The 24,049-nt window shown below is 39.2% G+C and overlaps 1 protein-coding gene across 1 annotated transcript in view; it reads left to right on the top strand.

Moving 5' to 3' along the window:
• Positions 1-23,926, top strand: part of NMT2 (N-myristoyltransferase 2) — a 35,680-nt gene extending 11,754 nt beyond the window's left edge. The window contains exons 3-12 of the mRNA XM_042043763.1: positions 2,694-2,838; positions 7,652-7,770; positions 7,867-7,958; positions 8,065-8,181; positions 8,737-8,907; positions 10,063-10,171; positions 14,110-14,280; positions 16,664-16,831; positions 19,432-19,569; positions 19,766-23,926. Of these exons, the coding sequence (XP_041899697.1) occupies positions 2,694-2,838; positions 7,652-7,770; positions 7,867-7,958; positions 8,065-8,181; positions 8,737-8,907; positions 10,063-10,171; positions 14,110-14,280; positions 16,664-16,831; positions 19,432-19,569; positions 19,766-19,786 (1,251 nt within the window). The 3' untranslated portion in view covers positions 19,787-23,926. The remainder of the gene's footprint in view (positions 1-2,693; positions 2,839-7,651; positions 7,771-7,866; positions 7,959-8,064; positions 8,182-8,736; positions 8,908-10,062; positions 10,172-14,109; positions 14,281-16,663; positions 16,832-19,431; positions 19,570-19,765) is intronic.
• The last annotated feature ends 123 nt before the right edge of the window (positions 23,927-24,049 follow it).

Genomic DNA, 24,049 nt, shown 5'->3' with positions numbered 1-24,049 from the left:
CATCTTCTCTTTGTGTGTGATGTGCTTCAGCCCCCCATTTATCTTGGTGCCCTCCAGTGAACCTGCAACACTCTGTCAATGTTCTCCTTGTAATGGAGAACCCCAGATGGTAAGATGTGACCTTGGGGGTGCCAGATAAAGGGGAAGACTTCCTGGCCAGTCTTACTGGTACTACTGAGTATGCAGCTGTCTGTTGCTGGCCAGCAGTCTGCTGGCTCATGTTCAGCCCTCTGCCTACCAGGACCTCCAAGTTCTTTTCTTCAAAGCTGCCTTCTAGCCAGTCCATGCGGGCCTCTGCCTTTGCATGGTCTTTTTCTAACCCAGATGGAGGACTTTGCATTTGCCTTTGTCAAACTGATTAAGTTTCTGTTTCCAGCTTGTCAAAGTAGCTTTGAATAGCTGCTCTGTGGTCCAGCATATCAACCATTCTTCCCAGCTAGGTATCATCTGTGCACTTGCAGAGAAAGTGCTCTTTGTCAAGTCCAGATCATTAAACAATATTGACCCCTGAGTCCTCAAAATCCTCTCCCTTGCATTCTTGAAAATGGGTGTGACATTTCCTTTTATCCATTTATAGGAAACTTCCACTAGTTGCTATTTTAAACTTAATAGATGTTAGTTGCACTAACATAAGCCAGTTCCCTCAGCACCCTCACATGCATTTGGTCTGTTTTCAGGGACCTGTGCATGATTAGTTTACTCAACAGTCCCTAACTTTTTCTCCTGCTGTGGTTAATGGGAGTCTCACAGACTGCTACAGTGCACAGGAACATCAAAGGCCTGAGGTCATCAACAAAACTGAGACAAAAATACCATATTATACCTCATCCCCATTGCACAACAGGGCCATCTTGTGCTATGAAGAGATATTTGCCCTAAATTGAAATTAAACAAAAGAGCTGGTTTTTGTTTTTCTAATTTATATGAAGTTCTGTGTAGGTTTTCCTTGCTTTCTATTAAAGGAAAACAGAAAGTGTTGAAAGTAAACTTCTTAGTCAGGCCAATCTCTGAATGTTTTGAAATTAAAGGGTATTCCTCCTGATGTCCCTAGCCATGGTCTGTTTAGTAGAACATTAACTTCTTACTTTACTATTTTGCTAGTAAGACTTTCTTAGGACCTTTTTTTTTTTAGATTTTCTGCTTTTTTAATGTAGAAGACATATTAGAGACTTTAAAACATTTATGTGTGATTTCATTATGTTCTCTCATGATGAGATTTCTGAATTTATCTAATGGCATTAGTAATTTATGTCTCTGTTATCCTGATCTAGAAATAAGATAGGCTTTTTAGGCTGGAACAGTGTAGCTCTAAAGTGTGTAAATATGTTAATTCACAGTTACTTGGTTGACAGGTGTTTAAGGCACAGTTACAGGTGAAATTTGCAATACTTAAATATTAGGCATTTTCTTTCATTAATTTAGATAATAAAAGTGTTTATTATAAACAGTAAATGATGGGCTGCTTGAGCTCCAGGCACAGAGTTTTACTCCTTTTGTGATAGAGGATACCAGAGGCTGATCACCCAAATTAAGCTTTATCATCATTATTACATTTATTTTATGGTGTTTTTTCAACACATGAGTCTTAGAAAGAAAGTGAAATATGGAAATAGTAATCCATCGCTCTTCAGTAAAAAAAAAAAGTCTGGCTTGAAATCTCTGTGCAGAATTGCTTAAAATTTTCCAGTGCATTTGAGACTATTCTTTCAGATGGATTATTGCACTGCAGTCTAGGGAAACCTGAGCACAAGCATGCTGTTGGTATGCCTCAGAACAGGACTTACCATTAGGAAGATAACAAAAAAAACCAAACAGATTTTAAAGGAGAGAGGGAAAAATCCCTTTAGATTCAGAGGTCTGTTACCATTATTCTTCTGTACTGTCCTTTGCAGGAAAAATTCTTATTTCTGTTACATTTACTCAGAGTGATCAAAAGTGAGGGTTTAACAGATCAGTGTAGAAACACTTGGGTTTATGCTTTTAAAATAAGTTTTCTATAAAGATTTTTCGACTTCTAAGTGGAAAGTGGGTTTATTTTATGTATGTCTGCTTCAGTTTAAATTGTCTTTAGTTATCAGTGTTGGCACAGTTGACATTAGCAGCAAGATGGTTAACTCCTCCATGTATGATGCAGAAAGGGGTTATCTGCTCTAATTATTGCAAGCAAATACAAGGCAGTATAACTAAGGTTAAAAACCAGGTATTTGTAGCACATCAGTGCACCTTCAGGTACTGCTTAACCAGAGAGAATTTAAATATTTATACTGTATGTGTAAAGTGCAACTTGAAACAACTCCATGTGTACCAATGGTACCTTTATTGTTAAATACCTAAACCGACTCTTTTTTTGGTATTTTGTTGTATTTTACCAGGGGAACAGGGAATATAAGAAGCATTTGTTATTGCAGTACAGTATTCTGCCTTAATGCTGCTATATTTGTGTTAAAAATGTCGATATTTCTTGGTTAAATGAAAATGCTACTCAAAACTGTTAATTGTTTTGTGAAGTTGCTTGCCTGTTGCCCACCTAACTTTTTTCCACCCTCCTGTCTACAAACGTTGTACCGAAACTAGCCATGATGAGAAAAGTACATGTAAGAATAGGTAACAGTAAAAGAAATGAACGTTTGTACAACTATTCACAAAGTAGATGTACTCAATAAGCTTCCTATTCTATTTGTCTATGTGTGCAGAATCCAGCCATTCCAATGCAGAAGCTTCAAGACATCCAGAGAGCGATGGAGCTGCTCTCTGCATGCCAAGGCCCAGCAAAGAATATTGATGAGGCTACCAAACGTAAATACCAGTTTTGGGATACGCAACCTGTACCTAAACTTAGTAAGTTTAACTGGATCTGTGTGAAAGATCTGTCTTATGATCACTAAAGAAATGTGTGCCAGCTCTGTGACATGTTCTCTAGAACGGTTATAAAGTTGGACTGTGTGTGGTAGGGATCCTTAGTCTTTTGTGTCATTTATGTGGAATTCTTGATGTTTTCTAGGGAAGTGCTTGTCTTCCCCACAGATAATATACAACAAGATACAGTGTTAATAAATCTCATAATAAATCTCATTCTGATGACCTCTGTAAAAATGGGAAATGCTATTGAAATAACATTCTTTTGTATATTTTAGGTCTGAAATCTTGAATAGAACATAGAAATCTTTTCCACTTTAGGAGAAGAACTCTTAAGTGGTGACAAAGAGTAAAGTTTTTTGTTTGTTTGTTTTGATAGTTTATTTATACTTCATTAAAATTTTTTTTCAATAGATGGATTTGCTATCACAGAAATAATGACTCTCCTACCTATGGTTGCACTGTTTTCATACAGCTTTAAGTGGATAATGGTACTTGTCTGATACACAGACTCTTTCTCTGCTATGTGTTCATGTTCTCCTCCACAATGTACACTACCTTGAAGACATGCTTTCTCAGATTGTTTTCTGGTCTTGATTCCAAGTGAGATGATGAGGTGATCTCTCCTTGCCTTTAAATTTGTAATGAATTTGGCAAGTTATTTTTTATATTGATCTGGTCCCTGATAACATGGTTAAAATCTTCTCGTTGTTGGAGAAAGTAGTTGCTGACTATCTTGTGGGTTTTGCTTTGCTTTCTGAACCTTCTTTTTCGCTTTCATTATCTTCAAGTTAAGCAGTTGTAGCTTTTCAGTGTGAACATAACTTGGGGGCCCCACAAGTAAAACATTCTCAGGACAGTAGCTGGCATTGTTCTGTCCTGCAAGTTTCTCTCCATTGCCCTGGAGACTGGTATAGAATAAACAGAAATAAGGTAAAGTCTAAAGCACAGGAGCAACTCTGCTCACTCTCTCTCCACAGGCAGCATTTCACATTAATCCGTGGCTAAAGCTTAACCCACAATTATGTCATTTCTTCCTGACTTTTCTTGCATAGAGAAGTCCAGAGCAGAGTCCCTGTATTTTCACCCAGATTGGGTTGAATTGACCTGCCATGGCTTTACTGTATACAAATTCTATCCAAATAAAGTAATGGTAGTAATGTCAACAGCAATCCAGCCTAAGTGGAGGAAGATCCTAGCCAAAATAAGTTGATGTGTAAATCAAAAAATGCTCTATAATCAAGCTTTTTCAGAACTAGTTCAGGTGTCTGCATAGTAGTTCCAGGAGTTCAGTTCAGGCTAATCAATGTATCTTACATCACTTAGATAGAGATGAGTCTGTCACTTGCCAGTCTAAAAAAGCCCATAAAGTGGCTCAGAAAATTATTTGTTAGTGTTGTTCAGTAGAAATATGCTTTGTTGAATTTGGTCAGCAAGGTTTTGTCCAACAGTGTCTATGAATTTCTTCTTAATCCTGCAGATGTTTTTTTCAGCTTTTCTTTATCTGCTGAATGAACAGATTGGGAAGTCATTGCTAGTTGATACGCTTTATGTGTTTAGGTGGAAAAAACGATCTGTCAATTCAAGAAAATGTTGTTGGGATCTTTGCATTAAATTTACTTCAGAATCCTCCTGTGTTCAAGTTAAAATTGTTAGCAATAGGTCCTTTAGTTATGCCAAGCCTGCCATATAGTGGCAGTAATATCTGGGCTGTTGGTTCTTTTCAGAGTTTGCTTAAAGATGCTAATAATTATGACCTTCCAAACAGCATGGCAGGCCATAACTATTCGTCAGGACTAAGCATCATTTGGAAAAATTCACTCAAAGGACCATTTCACTGTGTAGTTTGATGATGGTGACTATACGGTTGTGTTTATGGGTAAGAATCAGGGGGAAGGCCAACAGGGCAGATACCATGGTGTGAGTCAGTTCTAGACCTCCCAACCAGGATGAAGAGGCAGGTGAAATATTCTTTAAACATCTGGCAGAAGTCTCACAGTCACTAGCTGTTGTTTTCATGGGGACTTCAATGTACCAGGTGTCTGCTGGAAATACGGTACAGCTGAGGAGAGACAGTTTAGAGGTTCCTGGAGTGTGTGGAAGGGAAATTCCTGGCAGTTGACGAGTGAGCCAACTAGGGATGGTGCTCTCCTAGACCTGTTGTTCATGAAAAGTGAGAACTTGTGGGTGGTGTCCTGGTTGGAGGCCGTCTTGGGCCCAGTGATCATGAAATGATAGAATTTTTGATTGTCAGAGAAGTAAGGAGGGGGTCAGCAGAACTGCCACCTTGGGCTTCTGGAGGGATGACTTTGATCTTTTTAGGAGACTGGTTGACAGAGTCCCTTGGGAAGTCCTGAAGGGCAAAGATGTCTAGGAGGGCTAGAAGTGCTTTCAGAAAGAAAAGATGTAGGAATAGGTTGTCCCCATGTGCCAAAGGATGAGCCGATGGGGAAGGAGCCCAGCCTGGCAGAACTTTGGCTCAAACTGTTGTGAATGAGTGGTTTGGGCCACCTAAAGAATCACCATCGATGATAATGGCAACAAGCAGGTTTTAATATAAGTTTGTGGAAGTGCAACTCAACAGTTTAAAGGCAAAGTTCTCTCTATTACCTACTGCATAGATGAAACACACATAGGAAATTAGAATTAGCAACAAGTTAGAATGATTTACATGGAAACTGGGGATGCAGAAGAGTCAGGGTGCCAAGGATACAGGTGCAAAAATATAAGGGTACAAAAGAGTTTAGCAGTACTTAATCATTAATTCAACATTTGTGAAGTGGTTCAATAGGATTTACTACAATTATAAGAGTAACGACTCAATTATACGAGTATATGACTTAATTATAGGTTCTAGATAATGGCATTCCTACTATAGTCAACTCACAACATGCACGCAGGCACAGAGATGTTTACATGCTTATGTGTTCAAAGGTGCCTGTTAAAAATTCCCCTTAAGTGGCATACATCGAGTCCCTTGCATTTCTCCACAGGCAAGGGCTGAGCCTTGAGGAGTGGGGGGTGTCAGCATAGGCCTCATCCTTGACAAGTCTTTAGACTATCACAAACTTGAGGGTTTGCAAGCTCTGAGAGACATCCCTCTCAGAGGGAAGAGCTGGTGCAGCCCACTGCAATCAGGGCACTGTAAAGGGCCTCACTTAGGACCACTCTTCATAGGATTGCAAGATGATTTGCTTTAGCCATCAGTAAGTTTCCATCATGTCCATAACCCACATTGGTAACTGCTTTTTGAAAAAAAAATCCAAAAAACCCCATCCAGTAACAGTGGTAACATTTCACTTAGGCTACAGTTCAGGCAAATGGTGTTCCAAGGCTGTCAGGAAATAGCCGATTATTAGGAAATAACTGATTATCCATTGTTCCCCACCTTGTTCAGGCAAATGATGATCCTGATACAGTCAGTGTCGCTCCCACCTTTACTGTGCAACAGCTCCTGTTACCATCAAGGGACACTTCACTGCCCAACTGGTTTGGTCAAGGCTTATCAGGAACTCCTGAGATCATAGAGCAGGCCCGAGGATGGATGGGGAGATGCACCACCAGAGGAATTCAGGAAAGAAAATGAGAGTTTATGGCTATTGAAAGACCAGCAGGCAACTCATGGGGACTGCAAAGATGCTGAGGTTATGCAGGGAGAAAACCAGAAGGTCCAAAGTGCTTACAGTGTTACCTGGTTACTGACTTAAAGGGCAATGCTGCAAGAAAGACATTGAGGTCCTGGACTGAATCCAGAGAAGGGCAACAAACCTGGTGAAGGTTCTGGAACACAAGATTGATGAGTGGCTGATGGAGCTGGGATTGTTTAGCCTGGAGAAAAGGAGGCTCAGGGGAGTCGTTATCACTGTACAGCTACCTGAAAGGAGGTTGTGGTGAGGTGGGAGTCAGCCTCTTCTGGCAGCTAACAGGAGAAAGGACAAGAGAAAACGGCCTCAGGTTGTGCCAGACGAGATTTAGATGGGATGTTAGGAAAAATCTGTTCACTGAAGGATGGTTGAGAATTGGAAGAGGCTCCCCAGGGAAGTAGTGGAGTCACCATCCCTGGAGGTATTGAAAAGATACATAGATATGATGCTTAGGAACATGGTTTAGTGGTGGGCTTGGCAGTGTAAGGCTAGTGATTGTACTAATCTTAAAAGTCTTTTCCAATCTCAATGATTCTATGATTTAGTAGGTGCTGCTCCTTAGAAGAGGAACAGCTGCAGTTTTTAAGTGTATACTGAGGACTGGAGCTGTAAAGTAAGGGGAGAAGAAAGCATACCTTCAAGTAGGATTTTAGGAACACATTTCACATACTACCAGTATCTCTTAAATGCCCTGGCTTTGCTATGTCACTGCTCCTGAGTAATCCTGTTCAGTTCAGGTCTGTTCAAGTCAGTGGTAAACAGGATCTGAGCCATAGCTTGTTAGCTGTGAGTACATGTTTCTCCTGATGAGGCTGTGGATCTCATGGCTGGCTAAATGCTGTGCTTGTGCTTATAAGTTGCTGTCCTGTGTTATGAAATACAGGATATCAGTTGAGGTAGGGTGGTTCTGTGAATATCTATAAATATTATGATGAGACAGTCATAAGTCTGAATGTGGTCTATGAGAATGAGGAGTAGCATAAACTAACAATACTAGTTTATTTTTTCAGCATTTTTTAAAGCATCTTGTTCCACTCACATAATTATGAGAAAATGCATGATGCTAATTAAATGCAGTTTACAGAACTATCAGGAAAGCTGGCAATGTAACGGTTTTTTGGCTTTTTTTTTTCCTCCTTCTCCCTCGAAAGATGAAGTTATAACTTCACATGGTGCAATTGAACCAGATAAGGACAATGTCCGCCTAGAGCCATATTCTTTGCCACAAGGTTTTATGTGGGACACACTGGATCTTAGCAATGCTGAAGTTGTAAGTAGAACAATTTTTGTATGTATCTCAAATAATTCAAGTTTATTCTGATTGATATGTGGATAAGTCTTTGGATTTTTCTGTGTGTATTTTCAGCTGAAGGAATTATACACACTGTTAAATGAGAATTACGTAGAAGATGATGATAACATGTTTAGGTTTGATTATTCACCTGAATTTCTTCTGTGGTGAGTAGCAAGTTCCACATTCTGTTCTGGCTGGAGTGTAATGAAGAGTGTTTTTATTACATCTTCTTAGGCAGTAATTTGTAATTATTTCTGTCATCGCTTCTAGGGCATTACGTCCTCCGGGCTGGTTACCGCAATGGCACTGTGGGGTTAGAGTGTCTTCAAACAAAAAACTGGTAGGATTCATAAGTGCCATCCCTGCAAATATTCGTATTTATGACAGGTAAAATGCACCATTACTTTTTTATTTGTAAAAGAGTAATGCCACAAAACAAATCTTAAACTGGTATCCATTGCTATATAGAGCTTAAAAAAAGAGAAGGAGGTGAAGAACACTAATATTTATTTAAGGCATTTTCTTAGTGATGGGTGATACAGATAATGCCATACAATATTCTGACCCTGCTGGAAAGCATTTGTAGTTGATCAGCTGGACTTCTTGGCCAGGTGTTCATACACTGACAAACATAAAGCGTTATGACACCACATAGCATTGTTTGGATGCCATTCTGCGTCTAAAGTAAGGCAATCAGTTAAGTCTTGATAGGGCTCTGGAAAAGGACTCTTGCAAACCCCTTAGACATAGCTTGCATATTGCACAATTTGCCATTGCATTCGCAGTATCATAGATGAGTATTTTTTGCAGATGTACTTTGTCACAGGCTGGTTTATTTTACTTCAAATTCTTCTTTCACAGTATGGAAAACTGTAGTTACACAAATGGAAGCTTGCAATATGTAAGTCTCTTTAATTTTTCTACTATTTAATGTCCTTATAGTGTGAAGAAAATGGTAGAAATCAATTTTTTGTGTGTCCATAAGAAACTGAGATCTAAACGGGTGGCACCTGTACTGATTCGGGAAATAACCAGAAGAGTAAACTTGGAAGGAATTTTTCAGGCTGTTTATACTGCTGGAGTGGTACTTCCCAAACCTGTGGCCACTTGCAGGTAACCTAGGTGATGTTCTTAATAGTATTGGTTCTTATAACAGTTATTTTTAAGAAAATTTAATGTAATTGTCCAAAAACAGTAAAAGCATAAAATTCGATGGTATTAAGTGTTGTGGCCTTGACTAAACTGAAGGGCCTGAGTGTTTGTCAGGGTTGGTGTTTTTGGTGGTGGTGGGTTTTTTTTCCCCCCTTCCCTCCCAGTGCCTTGGATAAAACAGCTTCTCGGACTAAAATTTAATTTGTGGTTTGTTTAGCATACTAAATAGACTAACAGATGTTTCTGTTGACCTTCTGGTGGAAGCCGTTCTAGCAATGACAACATTGTATACCTGTGTTTTTCAAGTGGCCTGTGTCCCTGCTGGGACGCTTCCCTGTTAACCTGGTTGCTTGCCAGAGATGGCAGAGCATTTCTGGTAACTGTATGATTTGCTTCTTTTGAAATACTGTCATCTTTCTTGGAGAAAGGAGGACTTTATTGGCATTTGATAAATACAGGAAAACTACCATGTGGGAAGAGTTACAGTTAAATACAATTTCATTTGCTTGGAATGGATTTTATTTCTACTAGGAAAAGTTCAGCTCCTGCAGTTTTAGTTTGGTTGTTTAGATTTCTGGAAGACAGAGTACATTTTGATTTTAAATTGTTTTGTACCTTTCAACACCAAAGATCCTGTAAGTTTCTGTAAGGAATGATGGGGGGGAAAAAAAAAAAGCTATGCTGTGTTAGAATAACCAGGGATACTCTGTTGCACAATGACCTCCCAGGACAGGGAGAGCTCCTTAAAAAAATGCTTAAAAACATAAGCAGAGGGTCCTGTCTGCACAAGAAAGTAAATGTTACTATGTGTGTGTGGTGAGGTTTCAGGGCTGGCAAATACTAAAATGTTTAGTCCTGTGCTTATTTACTCTGTATCAAAAAGCATTTGCTGAGGTTGAAAATACTGTGATAGCAGGCTTTTTAAAAAGCTATTACTTGGATATAGCTTTTCCTTAATTTTTTTTGTTAATCAGCCTTCTTATGGATGTGGTACAGACTTGCTTAGAAACAAATTCGACGAGTAGAAAATGAGTGAGCAAGAAAGCAGGGAAATGCATGCAGGTAACGCTGACACATAAAATACTATTTAAATTCATTATTTTGTTTTATTTCCAGGTATTGGCATCGATCACTAAATCCTAGAAAATTGGTGGAGGTGAAATTTTCACATTTGAGTAGAAACATGACTCTACAAAGAACAATGAAGCTCTACAGACTTCCTGATGTAAGCAGTATGACTTCTAGAGAATCCCCACAGTTATTGTGAGGCCCAAAATAACCTTCCATCTGTCTCTGACAGCACAGGCTTTTCTGTGTAAAGGCAGTGCGTGCAGGACATTAAAAAAAAATAATCTCTGGTTGATGAAAAAGACCTTAAGGGCTATACTGAACAGAAGAGACTATTGCTGGAAATCTGGATCTCTATGGAGAAAATACAAATTTTGACCTAAAATCCTTAAACAAACAAAGGAAAAAAAAACCAGAAAGCTTGACTTCACAAACATGTGGGATTGAGTTGAAGATGCATAGAACTATTCTCGGTATGTTTAATCTGATAAGAGATTACTGGAACAGAAAATCAACAGTTCATGTCTTAAAATTCTCAGAGAAGTCATTCAGCAACTTGGCTGAATACAATCATATTGTTGATTCCACTCTAATTCAGATTTTTTTCCGTTCTGTTGATGCCATGAAGATTTTTGCCTTTTCTTTTATACCCCTGTTATACTTTTTTACAACTTCTGTATTCCCAGTGCTTTTTGCCTACGTTCTTACTCTTGTTTGTCAAGCTAAGAGACTAAACATTTTAGAAGCTTCGTAGCTAGGGATCAGTGTGCCCCAGACCCCAAGGTCCTCTCCAGAACACATTCTGTGAACCAAGATAGAACCATCCAGGGGAAGGTTCCTTGGGGAGGGGGGCTCACTTGAGCCTCTCATTGGGGAATCATTGATAGATATGCTAATTAGTAAAACCTATGATGTTATACCCAGTGTTGGGGGGAGGGGGGACACAGACATAGACTCGGCGGGGTGCATCTCGATGCATATGACCTGGACGTGTGCACCTAAGGATCCTTAAAATAAATACCAAGGTAAAATCCCTTTTCCCCTTCTAACCGTGTATGACTCTTGATTTTAAGACCAGGAAAAGGCATCACTGTCAGAGAATGTTGTTCTTCTGCGTTGAGCAGGCTCAGCAAAAGCCACTTCAGTGTGTTGTGCACTGTTTGTTTGCGTGGTCTAATAAAAAACAATTGTTCTGGCATAGCTGGATTAGTTAAAAATATTTTTTTCTCATGTTTGCAGCTAATAGTTAAGCTTGCAAAAAGCCTTAGGGTGCTTTTCCATGATAGGGCAAGTCACCGTAAATACTACATACTGTTAAAAAATCTCATTGCTGTAATGAATAGCCTACAGAATTTAGTCCAAGCTTTATGGCTGAAAACAATTTATATGCTTGTAAAAGCTACTTTTTCTGTAGGGATTGCAGAGTACCCTTTACCTGTACCTTATCAGTAAACCCCTCTTTATTTAAACAAAACCTTCCTTTTGGTGAAAAACAACACTTTTTTCCTCACTCATAGTGCTTTATAATGATTTATCTGATTTTGGAAAATTGTGTCTGTTGCTATATTTAGCTTGATGCTGCAGATTCTCTTAGTGCTCAGATATTTGAGTAGTAGGCTGAGCAGCCCTTGGAATAGAGCACATGCCATGGCTTGATCCATACTCCTGCTGCTGTCGGAGACACTTGTTTCCTGCTCTCCCTGGTGCCAACTGTGCCTGCACATGCAGCCTCTCCCTTGCGTGCAGGGCAGCAGTTTGCATAGTTTAAGAATTAATAACCAAATTAATTGGGTTTTAATCTTGGACAGCTAAATATAGCTTCCATCAAATCTTGAAGACGTTTTTAACAGTCTAAAGAGTGCAATATACGATTTCAGGTATAGGTTTTGGTGGCAACTCTAGTGACGTTTCTTAGGGAAAAAGCTCAGGGAGTGAATAGTTTAAAGAAAAAGGACCTTATAGTACCAAAAGCGTAACTACAGAGAATTATTAGAAGTAGCAGTTGTACCTTGATCATTTTCCTTTATCATAAAATCCAGTTTCAACAGAAAAGTGAATTATGGAAAACAAGTAATACATCTCATTCATAAAATATAGCTAAGGCAAAGATATACTACACATAGAAGTGCAAATAGAAAATAGGTGCTTTCAAAATCAGCTTTTAAAACTTAGTGATGTAAGAATCCATATACTTCAGGATTTTTGTTATTTTTAGGTTGGATTTGGGAGCTTCTCCCATGGAAAATAAAGATTTAATCTTTGTTCTGATGATTTGTCTTTAGGTCTTGTGCTTTGGGTTTATTTGGAGGGCTTTTCTTTGCCTGAGAAAGGGATTAAGTGCTGTTGAGGCTCTTCTTGCTCAGTTTCAGGCTGTTTTAAGCACTACTGTCAAAGAAATTTGTCGATTCAGGCCATGCTATCCTGTCCCTCAGCACCAAACACTGTTTCTTGCATTTTAACCTCTTTTCTTAGTGTCCTTGGAATATCATTGCCACTTGGAGCTCATCTCCCTTTAAGAGAATTAATCATTCCTAATCACTTGAACAGCCTGAATTAAAAAGGTTTTCAGATATAATAAATACTGTAATAAATAAATACCACCCTCCCTAAAGGCTGTGCATGTACCTATAGATACCAAAAACAAAAGGTTTTTTCCCTAAGTGTTTAATCTCTTGAGCAAGAAGTTTTCTGGAAGAAGTAAAATTTGACTATATTTAGAGTCAGGACAGGAGAATATTTGTATCTTTTCCTGACCAGCTGAGATCCAGATGCAGGACAGTTGCATGAATATGTGCCCAGTCCAGCAGAGAAACAGTTCTGTACACTTTCCCTCACCTCTGGGATTGCAAATAATCACTTACTCGTGGCCATTCTGAGCATTACTGGGGGGAAAAAGGTGTTCCAGCCCAGCCACTTTTCCTCCATCCTTCTTGTTCGTCAAGTATACGCCCTTCTGGAATAAGGACATTTAAAAATATAGATGACGTGCTGTTGTGGAGTCAAACCATAGTCCCAGGCTGCCTAGAAAAGCAGGATGACTGAAATGTAATACACAGGCCAGAGCTGTGGCAAAATGTGCCTTGATTTCTCATCTGGCTGCTGACTCCCAGAGCGCATGAATAAACACCTCCCCCAGAATAATGCCTTTTGGGCAAAGCATAATCAGCTACACTAATTTCAGGCTTCCAGTAATCAAGGCTTTACCTGGCTGTTCTTGCAATTGACTTTGCTATGATTGATGTGGTACGTGCCCAAGTATGTAGCTCAAACAGATGTGGCAGGATAAACTAGAGCTGAAGAGAACAAGGATTAGCCTTCCCAAAAGGAAACATCCAGGAAGGCTAGCAAAAGCTGGGAAGAAAACTTTAATCACTTTTGCTTGTTTAAACAATAATTGCATAGTACTAGAAAGTAATTTTTTCCTTTTCTGATGTTTAAAGTCAGAAAAATAATTTTATTTGTTAAAAAAAGTTTTTCATTTCAGGCAGCTGTAAGTTATGAGAAGCTTTCTCGTTAACAGAATAGCAGTTATGTCTGTATAGAAAGTTGTTAGCAAGGGAGTTTACAAGTGCTAAAAATGGGTGGAATCTTTTTGGTTAAATAATTTCTAAATAAACTTATTCAGCTGACATTGATGTATACCTTGACTGTAATTTCCACAAGTTTGAATTGCATGTGTTCTTGTCTTCAGATAACTTCTGATGTGCAAGTTCGTTTGTTTTGTTTCTGTGTCTGAGCCCCAGGTAGTTTAGAAGATAAGAAATGGATTGACCTAAAAAAAAAAAAAACAAAACAAACTGCACGAAGTCTAGGCAGTTGACGAGGGTATGTCTTTCTCTGGAGAAATGAAGCTGTTTCAATAATGAAATAAAAAGATTGAAGTGCCCCAGACTGTCTCAATAATTAGAAGAGAGGGAATTCTGGTTGAACACCATTTGTAAAATAGCATAATGAATTAGGTGGCTGGGTTAAAGTAGGCTAATAATGAATGCATTATAGCAAGTGGAGTGACTCTGCAACCTACTTTCAGCCTTTGCTGTGTTGGCAGTTTTCCTTTCAACATCTTAACGTTTATTTTTCTTTTTTTATGATAAGGCCACAAAGACTTCCGGTTTGAGACCAATGGAACAAAAAGATACTAAAGCAGTACAAGAATTAATCAATACTTACTTGAAGCAGTTTAATCTTGCTCCTGTTATGGATGAAGAAGAGGTGGCCCACTGGTTCCTGCCTCGGGATCATATTATTGACACTTACGTGGTAGAGGTAAAATATGCCCTTACATATGTGAATGTGTGTGTGTGAGTGCCACTGACAGTAGTTTGTATCAGCATCAGGTTTTTGAAATGCAGGCAGTATGAAACATGCGTGGCATAGGTAGAATTTGATACCATGAGTGAAAGCTTTATTCTTTCTATTACGTTCTGTTAATGAGAAAATGACTGTGATAAAGTGCTCTTATAACAGGGTATCTTAAAGAAGAATTCAGAAATAGCAAAATATCACTATCTTGCCAAGAACTTTATATATTTTAAGATCAACTCTTCCACCTGCGTTTCTTGATTCTTTTTTACAGAGATATGATATGATAATAAGCAGTGGTCTTCAAACCTCCTTTTCTAGAAAAAAGGAAAAATGATGCAGTGACTGAGATAAGGATTTGTTTTGAATTGACTATCATTCTCCCATGTGTACATCTTTCTGCCATACACCATTACAAAATTCTTCTTTTAAATCTAATTTTAGAGGCATCTGCTGGGGGAATTATGTTTTTTGATGGTTTGCTTCAGTAAAGTGTGTTTTTTCCAGTAAAAGAATGTGTATATATGTGTATGTATTTGCATATATATATATACACACATCTATCACCCCCACCCTCCAAACAACTGGGCATAATGCTTCTCTGAAAATACGGAGTGCAGGAGTAGATTAGCATTGGACTGGAAATTTCCCAGACATGTTTGGAATAGGTGCTCTAAAGCTAGTGGAAAGATACACCCTTCCCTTTGAGTCCATACAAAATCAGTTCTAGACAGCATATTTAGACAGTGTATTACTTTGCTTAAAGTGATAACGTTATTTAAAAATGATCAGCACTAACATCCCTAAACCTTCTCCTCACAGAAGTCCTAGGTTGTGAAGCTCAGCATTCCCACACTGTAACCTGAATTTGTGCGGGAGCCTCAGCTGAATTAGGAAACCTAGTGCTGCTGGAGATGAGTAGTCCTGCCTATCAGTTTTTATTGTCCAAGCTTAGCTTTTTAGTTACTTTGTAGTGGGTCTAGTGCTCGCTGGACTTTTCCATGGTCTAATTTACAGTCCCACCTTCTTTCTCCACTCCCTCTTTTCCCTGCCCCTCTGCCCTGCTCCCTGGGTTGGTTTTTGGCTTGCTTTGTGAGTTGAAGCCTACAGGAGAGTTCACAAGCACCAGGATCATCATGAATGTGACATTAACAGTGCCATGTTAACTCAACAGCACAGTCTTCACTTACTTGTTTTATGCTGTCTCTTGGAGTAGTTTTTTACTATACAAAATGTAGGTTTGTTAGTGCTTAAAATCTTTTTAAGACCTCTGTGACTTGGAAAACCTAGTGTCAGACTTATAAGTCATCTCTGTAATGTGCAGATCTAAAACCTTAAAATACTCTGTATAATTTATGAGTTAATATTTTCATCATCCTTACTGAATTTAGTGAGTGACTCAATCACTTTTCTGTTCCTTGTAGTTAGTATTACTCTACTACAGAATCTGTACCTGCTCTAAGACAAAAGCTTTTTTGCATGTGGTATGTTCAACTGTTTTACTTTTTACTGTAGAAATACTACTAATTTAAGGAGCCATGTGAGGTCCTTCATTGAACTCTGATTAGTGGTTACTAGTCATTCAAAAATAAAGTAAACAAGCAAGTAGAAGCATTTGTGTGTCTCCTTTGCCTTATTTTCTTGGAGATACTCTGGGGAGTTTTTTGTGCTCAGCATGTTAGTCATAACCCATGTAATAATTATTTCATAGCCCATGTAATAATTATTTCCTATTTCCAACTAATACATGCTCTTGAAGGTGGCCAAACTTCCTTAGATGTGTGAAATTAAGAAGTTTTATGTAGTATACTTTAGATTTCTGTATAAACACCTTTTTTGATGACTACTGGTTTTACTAGAATTTCAGTGTGATTTAGCACTGTTGTCCAACAAATAGGTTGTGCTTGTTGATTAATATTTAAATATGCTTTGTATACCAGCACAGTATATTTTTCCTCTATTTTTAGAAAGATGAGAAGATTATTCTTTGATGTGAATGTCATCAGATTTTTTAAATATCCATAATATTTTAAGACTATTTTATTAAAAATTAGTTCAGTTGGAAAAAAACTTCAATACTTTTAGTGGAAGTGTGCTTTGTAAGCTTTGTCTATAGCAAACTACTGCTTTGACAATTGTTTGTCAAAATGTTAGTGGTGTAATAGACTAGAAAAATTTAAATGTTTGTTTCCTCAAATCTTAGCCAAGACTAGCTGTTATCCCATAATACTTACAGTGCACAAACCTTACTGCATTTATTACTTACTTTCTGTAGAACTGCCACGTTAGCCTAACCAGTAATTGATTACTTATTAATGGACTTTTGTTTTGGTTTGGTTTTTTGTAGGGTTCAAAAGGTATTTTAACAGACTTCCTCAGTTTCTACACATTACCTTCAACAGTGATGCATCATCCTGTTCATAAAAGCCTCAAAGCTGCCTATTCCTTTTACAATATTCATACAGAGACTCCCCTCTTGGACTTAATGAATGATGCACTCATTATAGCTAAATTGGTAAGTTGTAGGTTGGGTTTTTTCTGCTTCATTCACAAAAGTATTCTTAGGAGTGGTGGCAAGGTAAGAACTGGAGTAATTTATCCGTGCCAGTGCATTCAGTTTTACTATCTACAGCACAGAATGCAGTTGATGAGACATATACAATATATATATCAAAATATAAAGCACTATGCTTGTTTTTCCTTTTTACTTTGAGTGATGCTGTGAAATGACAAATGCATGAAGTGTTTGCAATAGCTTGAACTGTGGAAACGCCCAAGAGCACACTGGTGACCATAGTCACTAAGTATCAGAAGAACGAAAAGTATCACTAAAAGAATTTCCCTTGGAGATGAAGTAATAAGTGCTATAAAATACACTTTCCTTTTTTAAATTATTTCTTATTTCTAAAAAATGTAAAAGTTTATTTATGTGAGCGTTATCATTTTATCATTACTACGTGTAAAGCTGTGTAGATGATGTCCTTGTAGCTTTTAAGCATACCTTTATGTATGGCATTACACTGATAGATTTTTAGTTGAATGGAAGGGAGAAGACTATAAATTAAGCTCTTAAACAGAAGAATTTTGAGAGTTTAGTGCTGTCTGATGAAAAACTATTGCTCAGCTCTTAGTGATTAGGGATTCGTGGGAGTGCAGTGCTTACACCAGTGGCACATACCAGCACTCTGAGTGAATTTGCAGAGACCTGTTTGGCCTGGGTGGTTCAAAGAACTGCACGAGCTTCATCCAGTCCATAGCATCCACTCTACAACCATTCCCAGCACGCTGCAGAGCACAGGCACGTTTTCTTTCTGCACCTCGTTCCAGCTGAGGTGTTGCTGCCGCACTGCTGGTGGTGTTGCAGCTGCCTGGGGTGCTGCCTGTGCTCCAGCAGGCCACGTTCAGAGCTGCCTGCACATGCCACGGGGATTTCTGTGTTGGTTCCATATGAAGCCAGTGATGGTCTGCAAAGGCTGTATCTGTTCAGACTTCAGGCTGCATGAAGGCAGCCACACAGTCTTCAAGCTGTCTGTCCCAGCCATGTTCATGCAACACTGCAGCTGAGCTGCCATCTGTGATAGGAACTGCTTGCTGAGGCTTGTTAACCTAGAAGCAGTTTAGTAACTATTTGTCAGGGAAAACTCCTGGACAGTCATGGAGAATACTGTTATTCAGGCTCCAGAATAATCCAAAAGGAACTTCAGAGACAGACTTTGAGAAGGTAGTATAATTTTCAGAAGTGGCTAAAAATACTTAAAATTATTCTTAAAAGTCAAGGTAGAAAAAGGTTGGTCTCCATTAGAAGTGTGGCACAGGGAGCTGTGTGTCTGGCCCTTCTCTAGGCCACGGATGGGACAGGTGAGGAGGCAGTTCCATGGTCTGACTGCAGGGCTTTGTACCTTCCCCTGCATACATTTCTCTCCCAATGTGACATGTGACTCTTTCCTTTCGAGGGGATCATCGTATATCCCTTGCAATAGTGGGATTTAGACACCTGTGATTTCTAAAGTACCTGCTGGGCCTGTAATGCATCATTAGATGCCTAATTATAGTTGCAGATCTGGCAGTTGAATTTTACATGAGGAGAGGTAAGGCAATGGAAGAGAGATGATAAATGCAGTCCTGTTCACAGCCTTTTGTTTACGAACATACTGAGTCTGGCTGGGATGGAATTAACTTTGTTCCTAGCAGCCCATATGGTGCTGCACTTTGTCACTGAAGCAGGGCTGATAACACACCAGTGTTTTGGTTTTTACTGAACAGTGCTTGCACAGCCTCAAGGCTTTCCCTCTTTCCCCCCCAGTGAGGAAGCTGAGGGTGGGCAAGAAGTTGGGAGGGGACATAGCCAGGACAGGTGACCCCAACTGACCAAAGGGCTATTCCACACTATATGATGTTCTTAAAGGCTGAAGGAAAGGAGGAGGAAGGGGGGGATGCTTCCGGTGATAGCATTTATGTTCCCTAACAACCATTATGCAGGCTGAGACCTTGCTTCCCAGGAAGTGGTTTGACATCTGTGTAGCAGTGGGAAGTAGTGAATGAATTCTCTTCGCTTCCCTTGTGCCTTCCCCTTTTGCTTTCTTTATTAAACTGACATTATTTCAATTCACAAGATGTCTTGCCTTCCTTCTGTTTTCTCCCCATCCTGTGGGAGAGGAGTAAACCAAAGGCTGTGTGGGTGTTTGGCTCTTTTCTGGGGACAGCCCACCAGTCTCCTTTCTGGACTTCTAATTCCGAAGCATGGGTTTTGGAGGCGCAAATTCAGCTCAGCAAATTCCTTTTAGGATTTGCTTGTCAGCTGATGTTTATTTTTATCTTCATATCACACTCTATAAAATTAGTTTAGAATTAGTTTGGCAGTTACAGGACAAAACACCTGACCTTCAAAGTAAAACCCAAAATGTTGAGTTACTGACTTAGGTTCTATGCGTTCTGCATGGAGTCAGAGTGGGATTTTGTGTCAACATAATCCCTCTAAAACCCTGCCTATTTTATTGTTGAAGCTGACACTAAGTTTCTGAATACCCTAAGTCTCTTGCCACTCTGTAAAGTATCATTTGTGTGTCATTTGAAACTTTCAAAAGTAAAATTTAAAAAATGTTTTGCTGTTGCCAGAAAGGATTTGATGTGTTCAATGCACTAGACTTAATGGAAAACAAAACATTCCTGGAAAAACTCAAGTTTGGGATTGGAGATGGAAATTTGCAGTATTACTTGTACAACTGGAGGTGTCCAGGCATGGAATCTGAAAAGGTAAGGGAGAAAAATGAGTTTCTGAATTCCATTAGGTGTAATGGTACATTAATCTGCACTGGCCAAAAATGGGCAGAAGTTTTAAAATAAGTTAATTGGCCCTGTTCATGATCCATAATTGAGATGCAGAGACTATTGATGTTTACGTTTACTGCCACATTTGAACTAAAATAATATATTTTTCTTCTTCCTTTAGGTTGGTCTTGTATTACAATGAGAACACTTACGTTTCTAGAACTCTCGAGGTCATCGTTTGAGTTAATTTGATCTCCATAACTCTTGAAATAGTATTGTTCAAGAGGAGTAAAAGCACAACGTCAGTGATACTGAAATAGTCCGTTAAATCTGATCAACGAAGACATCCACATGTGACCAAATTTATGCATTTTCAGATAGATCAGATGGTCCATGAAACTCTTCTATTGTCCATGAAAAGAATAAAAAGCACATTCATTTAAGTTTCAAAGCTTAGCTTGCACCTTGATGAGAAGAAGGTATTTTTTTCCACTCTGTAGAAAAGACTGTTTTGTACAAACTGAACTTCAGTGGTGGATTAGGGTACTAAAATATTTGCTATTATGTGGATGAACTGCTGCATTTCTATTTATTAAGTGGTGATGTATGTATGTCAGTGTAACAGAATGAAGGATACAAACTGGAGTGTATCTTTGCTTAATTACTTAACATGGATATCGTCATTTGGGGGAAAATCACGAAGTACGATACCTTTGTAGCTCTATGGAAGTCCTGGATGTTTTTGTAACTGGAGCAGTATGACAATGTACTGGTTTAACTAGTGCATTTGTTTCTCCATAAACAACGCTGCCAAATCAATAAAAAATACAGATTTGTACTTTGATCTTAAATAGATCAGTGGATTGATTTAACAGTATCGCACTGTTCAGTGCAGGTGTTATCTATGTTGCCAGAATGATAATACATTACTGTACTTAATTTACAGTTGTGGCACAAAACCTTAGTTTTTCCTCAGTAGAATAACATCAGCCTGTGTGTAAAACTAAGAATTTTAGTAGTGCTATCAGGATATTTATAGTTTGAATGTTTTCAACGCTTCTGCGAAATTGCACATATTCCTTTGTCTACTTTGATTTCCTATGAAGTCTGTAATTCTAATGAAAAGTACCTTGTGTAAATATGTATTCATAAATTGTTCCTGGTAGTGTTTTTATCCTGACGTTGGAACAAGAAGTTTTGCTATGTATGTGGCTGGTAAGCAGAAGAGAAATGCTCTGCCCTCAGTCCTCGGAAGTCTCTGTACTGCGCTTCCTGAAATGCAGGAGGGCTGATCTTTGTTGTTGGGTGGAGCTCTTTTAATTCCCTCGTGAATGCTCGGCAGCAGGAGTGGCTTCTGAAGCACTTTATATGCATTCCAGCATAGCGTCATAGCTAGAGATGATAGCAGTTCTTTCAGCTCATGGATGCTGCAGAATTGTGAGCACTGAGAAAATCTGCGTTAAGAAACTGTTCTAGCTGAAAGTGCCAAATTGTGGTAGTGAAGCCTCTGTGCTGTGAGCATCTTTTGAATGTGACTTGAATATCTCATGAAATGCAAATGTCTTACTTTCCTTTTAAACATGCCTGTAATTCTGACAGCAGATTTTGCTGAAAGTTTAATTCTGTACATGAAGATAAATTTGTCTGTTCTTCAAAACTGTTAGCCCTACCCACCTCCTTGTAGCAGTGGGGTTTTTCTTTCTTCCCGCTCCTTTTCCAATGTGTGAATGGCTTGTGGTTTGGTTTCTTTTTCTTGTTGAATTGTGGTGAGAGGACTCTGCCCTAGAAACAGTGATAAATCCTTTCCCTTATTGCATTATAGCTGATTAAAGCATTCGACTTCCTTCAAACAAAGGAAGGGACTGAACGTGGTTTGTTTGACCCCTGGTTGTGCACCAGCTCGGGAGCTCTTGAATTTAAGAGGTCTTCAGAGGAGATCTAATGCAGTTGGGCTTTACATCTCTGGCCACTCTTGATACCTCTGTGCTAGTAGCAGTCAAAATGGGTGGTGCAGAGGGAGCTTGGACTCTGTGTGAGGCCTGAGCATAATTAAGTGCCTGAAAACATAACTGATGGTAATGATACCTGAGGTAACAAGAAGGATTTAATCTCAATGCCATCAAAGACTTAAGTTTTTAACTCCTAAAAGGCAAGAAGGTGCCTCCTTGGCAGGGCATTCTCATGGAGCACTCTGGGATGAGGAGGAGGTTCACCAAGGAGCTCAGTGTGTTCTGCTTCGGCTCTGAAAGGCAGAGCCTCAGCAATCCTCAAGGGTGCCAGAGGTGAGGTAGGACAGCAGGGCATAGCTGTGTCCTCATGGCTAAGGTACTTCCTTGCTGAGACAGCCCAGGTGATCACAGCCCAGGTGTAAGATACGTTCATGTTCTCTGCCTTCCTTCCCCTCAAAAAAATGCACATGGAAGAAATGTTAGGCAGATGATTCCTCCTATCTTCTCTGAAATCAGAAGGCAAATCCTTTCAAGTATTGTCCTTGACCAAGTATGTCCAGGTAGAAGACAGACTTGAACATGAGTTTCCTGCAGCCTGGCTTTTACCCAAATCTTCAGGTTAGGGCACATGAAGGAAGGAGCGTGGCCAGTCTTATGCTCCCTTCTAGTAAAATAGCGCCATTTGCTTCTGAATCCAAGGGATAAATTTCTGTCTTGTTTTCTGGCTCACTCTGCATATTCACTGAGGGGCAAGAGCGCAGAGACATGCTCCTGTAGAAGCTGTGCAGCATTGTAGCTGAGAGAGAAAATTTATTGGCCAGAGGGCATGAGGGAAGCAGGCATCTAAGCCTGAGTGTTGGGGCAGCTCTTGGAGAGTTTTGTTCATGGACTTGTGTGTGTTAAGCATGGCCTCTTCTCTCCCTCCTGAGTGCTCTTCACCTGTAGTGTTTCGCTGAAGTATCACAGCATCAAGAGGACTTGAGTCTTGAAGGTGTCCCAGCCTGCACCCACATAAAAGACAGTTACTCTGGAGGTGAAAATTGCGGCAGCTCAATTTGATTTCCTAAGCAGGTACTAAATAAAAGGTGAACATCTGTGTGGGGCCACTGTCAGGAGCTCAGTAGGAGGGACACGTCTCTTGTTTCCAAGGTTGAACCTGTGTGCATAAGGCCCGCTCTGAAGGCAAGACTCCTCAGAACCTAATAGTTGTTTGCAAAGGATTGGCAGCTTTAAAGCTTGCTCCACCACCTTTCCCATCTGGCTTTTTAAACATCTATTATTTCTTTCCCAAAGTAACTTCCTATCTGGAGAGGGAACCCAAATCCCTGAAGACAGAGATAGACCTGGGCAGGAAGTGAAGTGCTTGAAAGATGATTGCTGTGCTGATGTTCTTTACGAAAGCTAGTCCTTATGCTCTGTGTAAATGCTAAGACTCTTATGCTATGGTTAGCCAGCCTGGGAATGATGCACACTAGTGCCAGCATGCCTTCAAAGTTTTATGCATCCAGAAAGCCAGAACAAAGGACATGTATGAAAGACTATGAAACAAGGCAAAGAAATCTCCCCTCTTCTTGCACCCTCAGACAAGGACAAAAATTTTAGCATTAAATGCTTTGTTTAAACTTCAAGGAGCGTCATGACTGCACAGTCACTGCTCATTGCTACTGCCTGCCTTTGTAGTTGGTGTCATGAACTAAAGTAATTTCTAAATAAATTCAAAATACAGATGATCTCTTGGATGGCAGTGGAAGTCTAGATTAACAAATTCTGAAAAATACATGTAAATTTTACCTTTTAAGGAACAACAGAGTAACTCAGTTATTTTATGCTTTCTTCTACAAGTAAATTCCTAGGCTGTTGATTGCCTCAATTACAGCACTATTTCCCTTCCTTCCTACAACCCCACTCCCTCATTAGGAAATTGTTCATAGTCCCCAGTAAAATTTAAGGAAACTCAGAAGTTACGTGGTACGTTTTCAGTCTTGTAGCAGTTACAGTTCTCATCTACTTTATATGAAACAGTATATGGCTTATGTCAATTTCCTGGGAAACAATTTTAGACAGAGATCTAATGGAATTTAGGTTTACATTTTCTCACAGGATACGTTAATAATTCGCATATGGAAGTATTTTTTTTAATACTGCAGCAGTAGTAATTTGGTTTTGTATTTGAAAATAGCTTTTCCTTCAGCATACCATATAGAAGGTATCAGGTGGAACCCACGTCTGCATACATTTGTGACCAAAACAAGTTGTTGTTCAGCAGAACAAACTATTATAATAGAGTTCAAAAGGGAAGTCTGCCTGTGCTATTACAGCTGTTTACTTGATCCCAGCTTTAAAAGACTTATACTGGCATGGACCTTTGTTTAAATAAACTTTCACTTTTGGTATTTACTTGTTTGAGTAATTATACTTAAATCTGTTTTGCTTAAAGTATGTTTATCTGTGTAAAAATACAAAGTTCATTTAATGCTTTGCATTAACTCCAAAGAAGTATTAATTACGTCTTAAAA

This window comes from Corvus kubaryi, unplaced genomic scaffold (assembly GCF_017639235.1).
Source record: "Corvus kubaryi isolate FWS band 111438036 unplaced genomic scaffold, C.kubaryi_AGA036_p1.0 37398, whole genome shotgun sequence".
NCBI lineage: Eukaryota > Metazoa > Chordata > Aves > Passeriformes > Corvidae > Corvus > Corvus kubaryi.
This window is presented reverse-complemented; position numbering and strand designations above follow the sequence as displayed.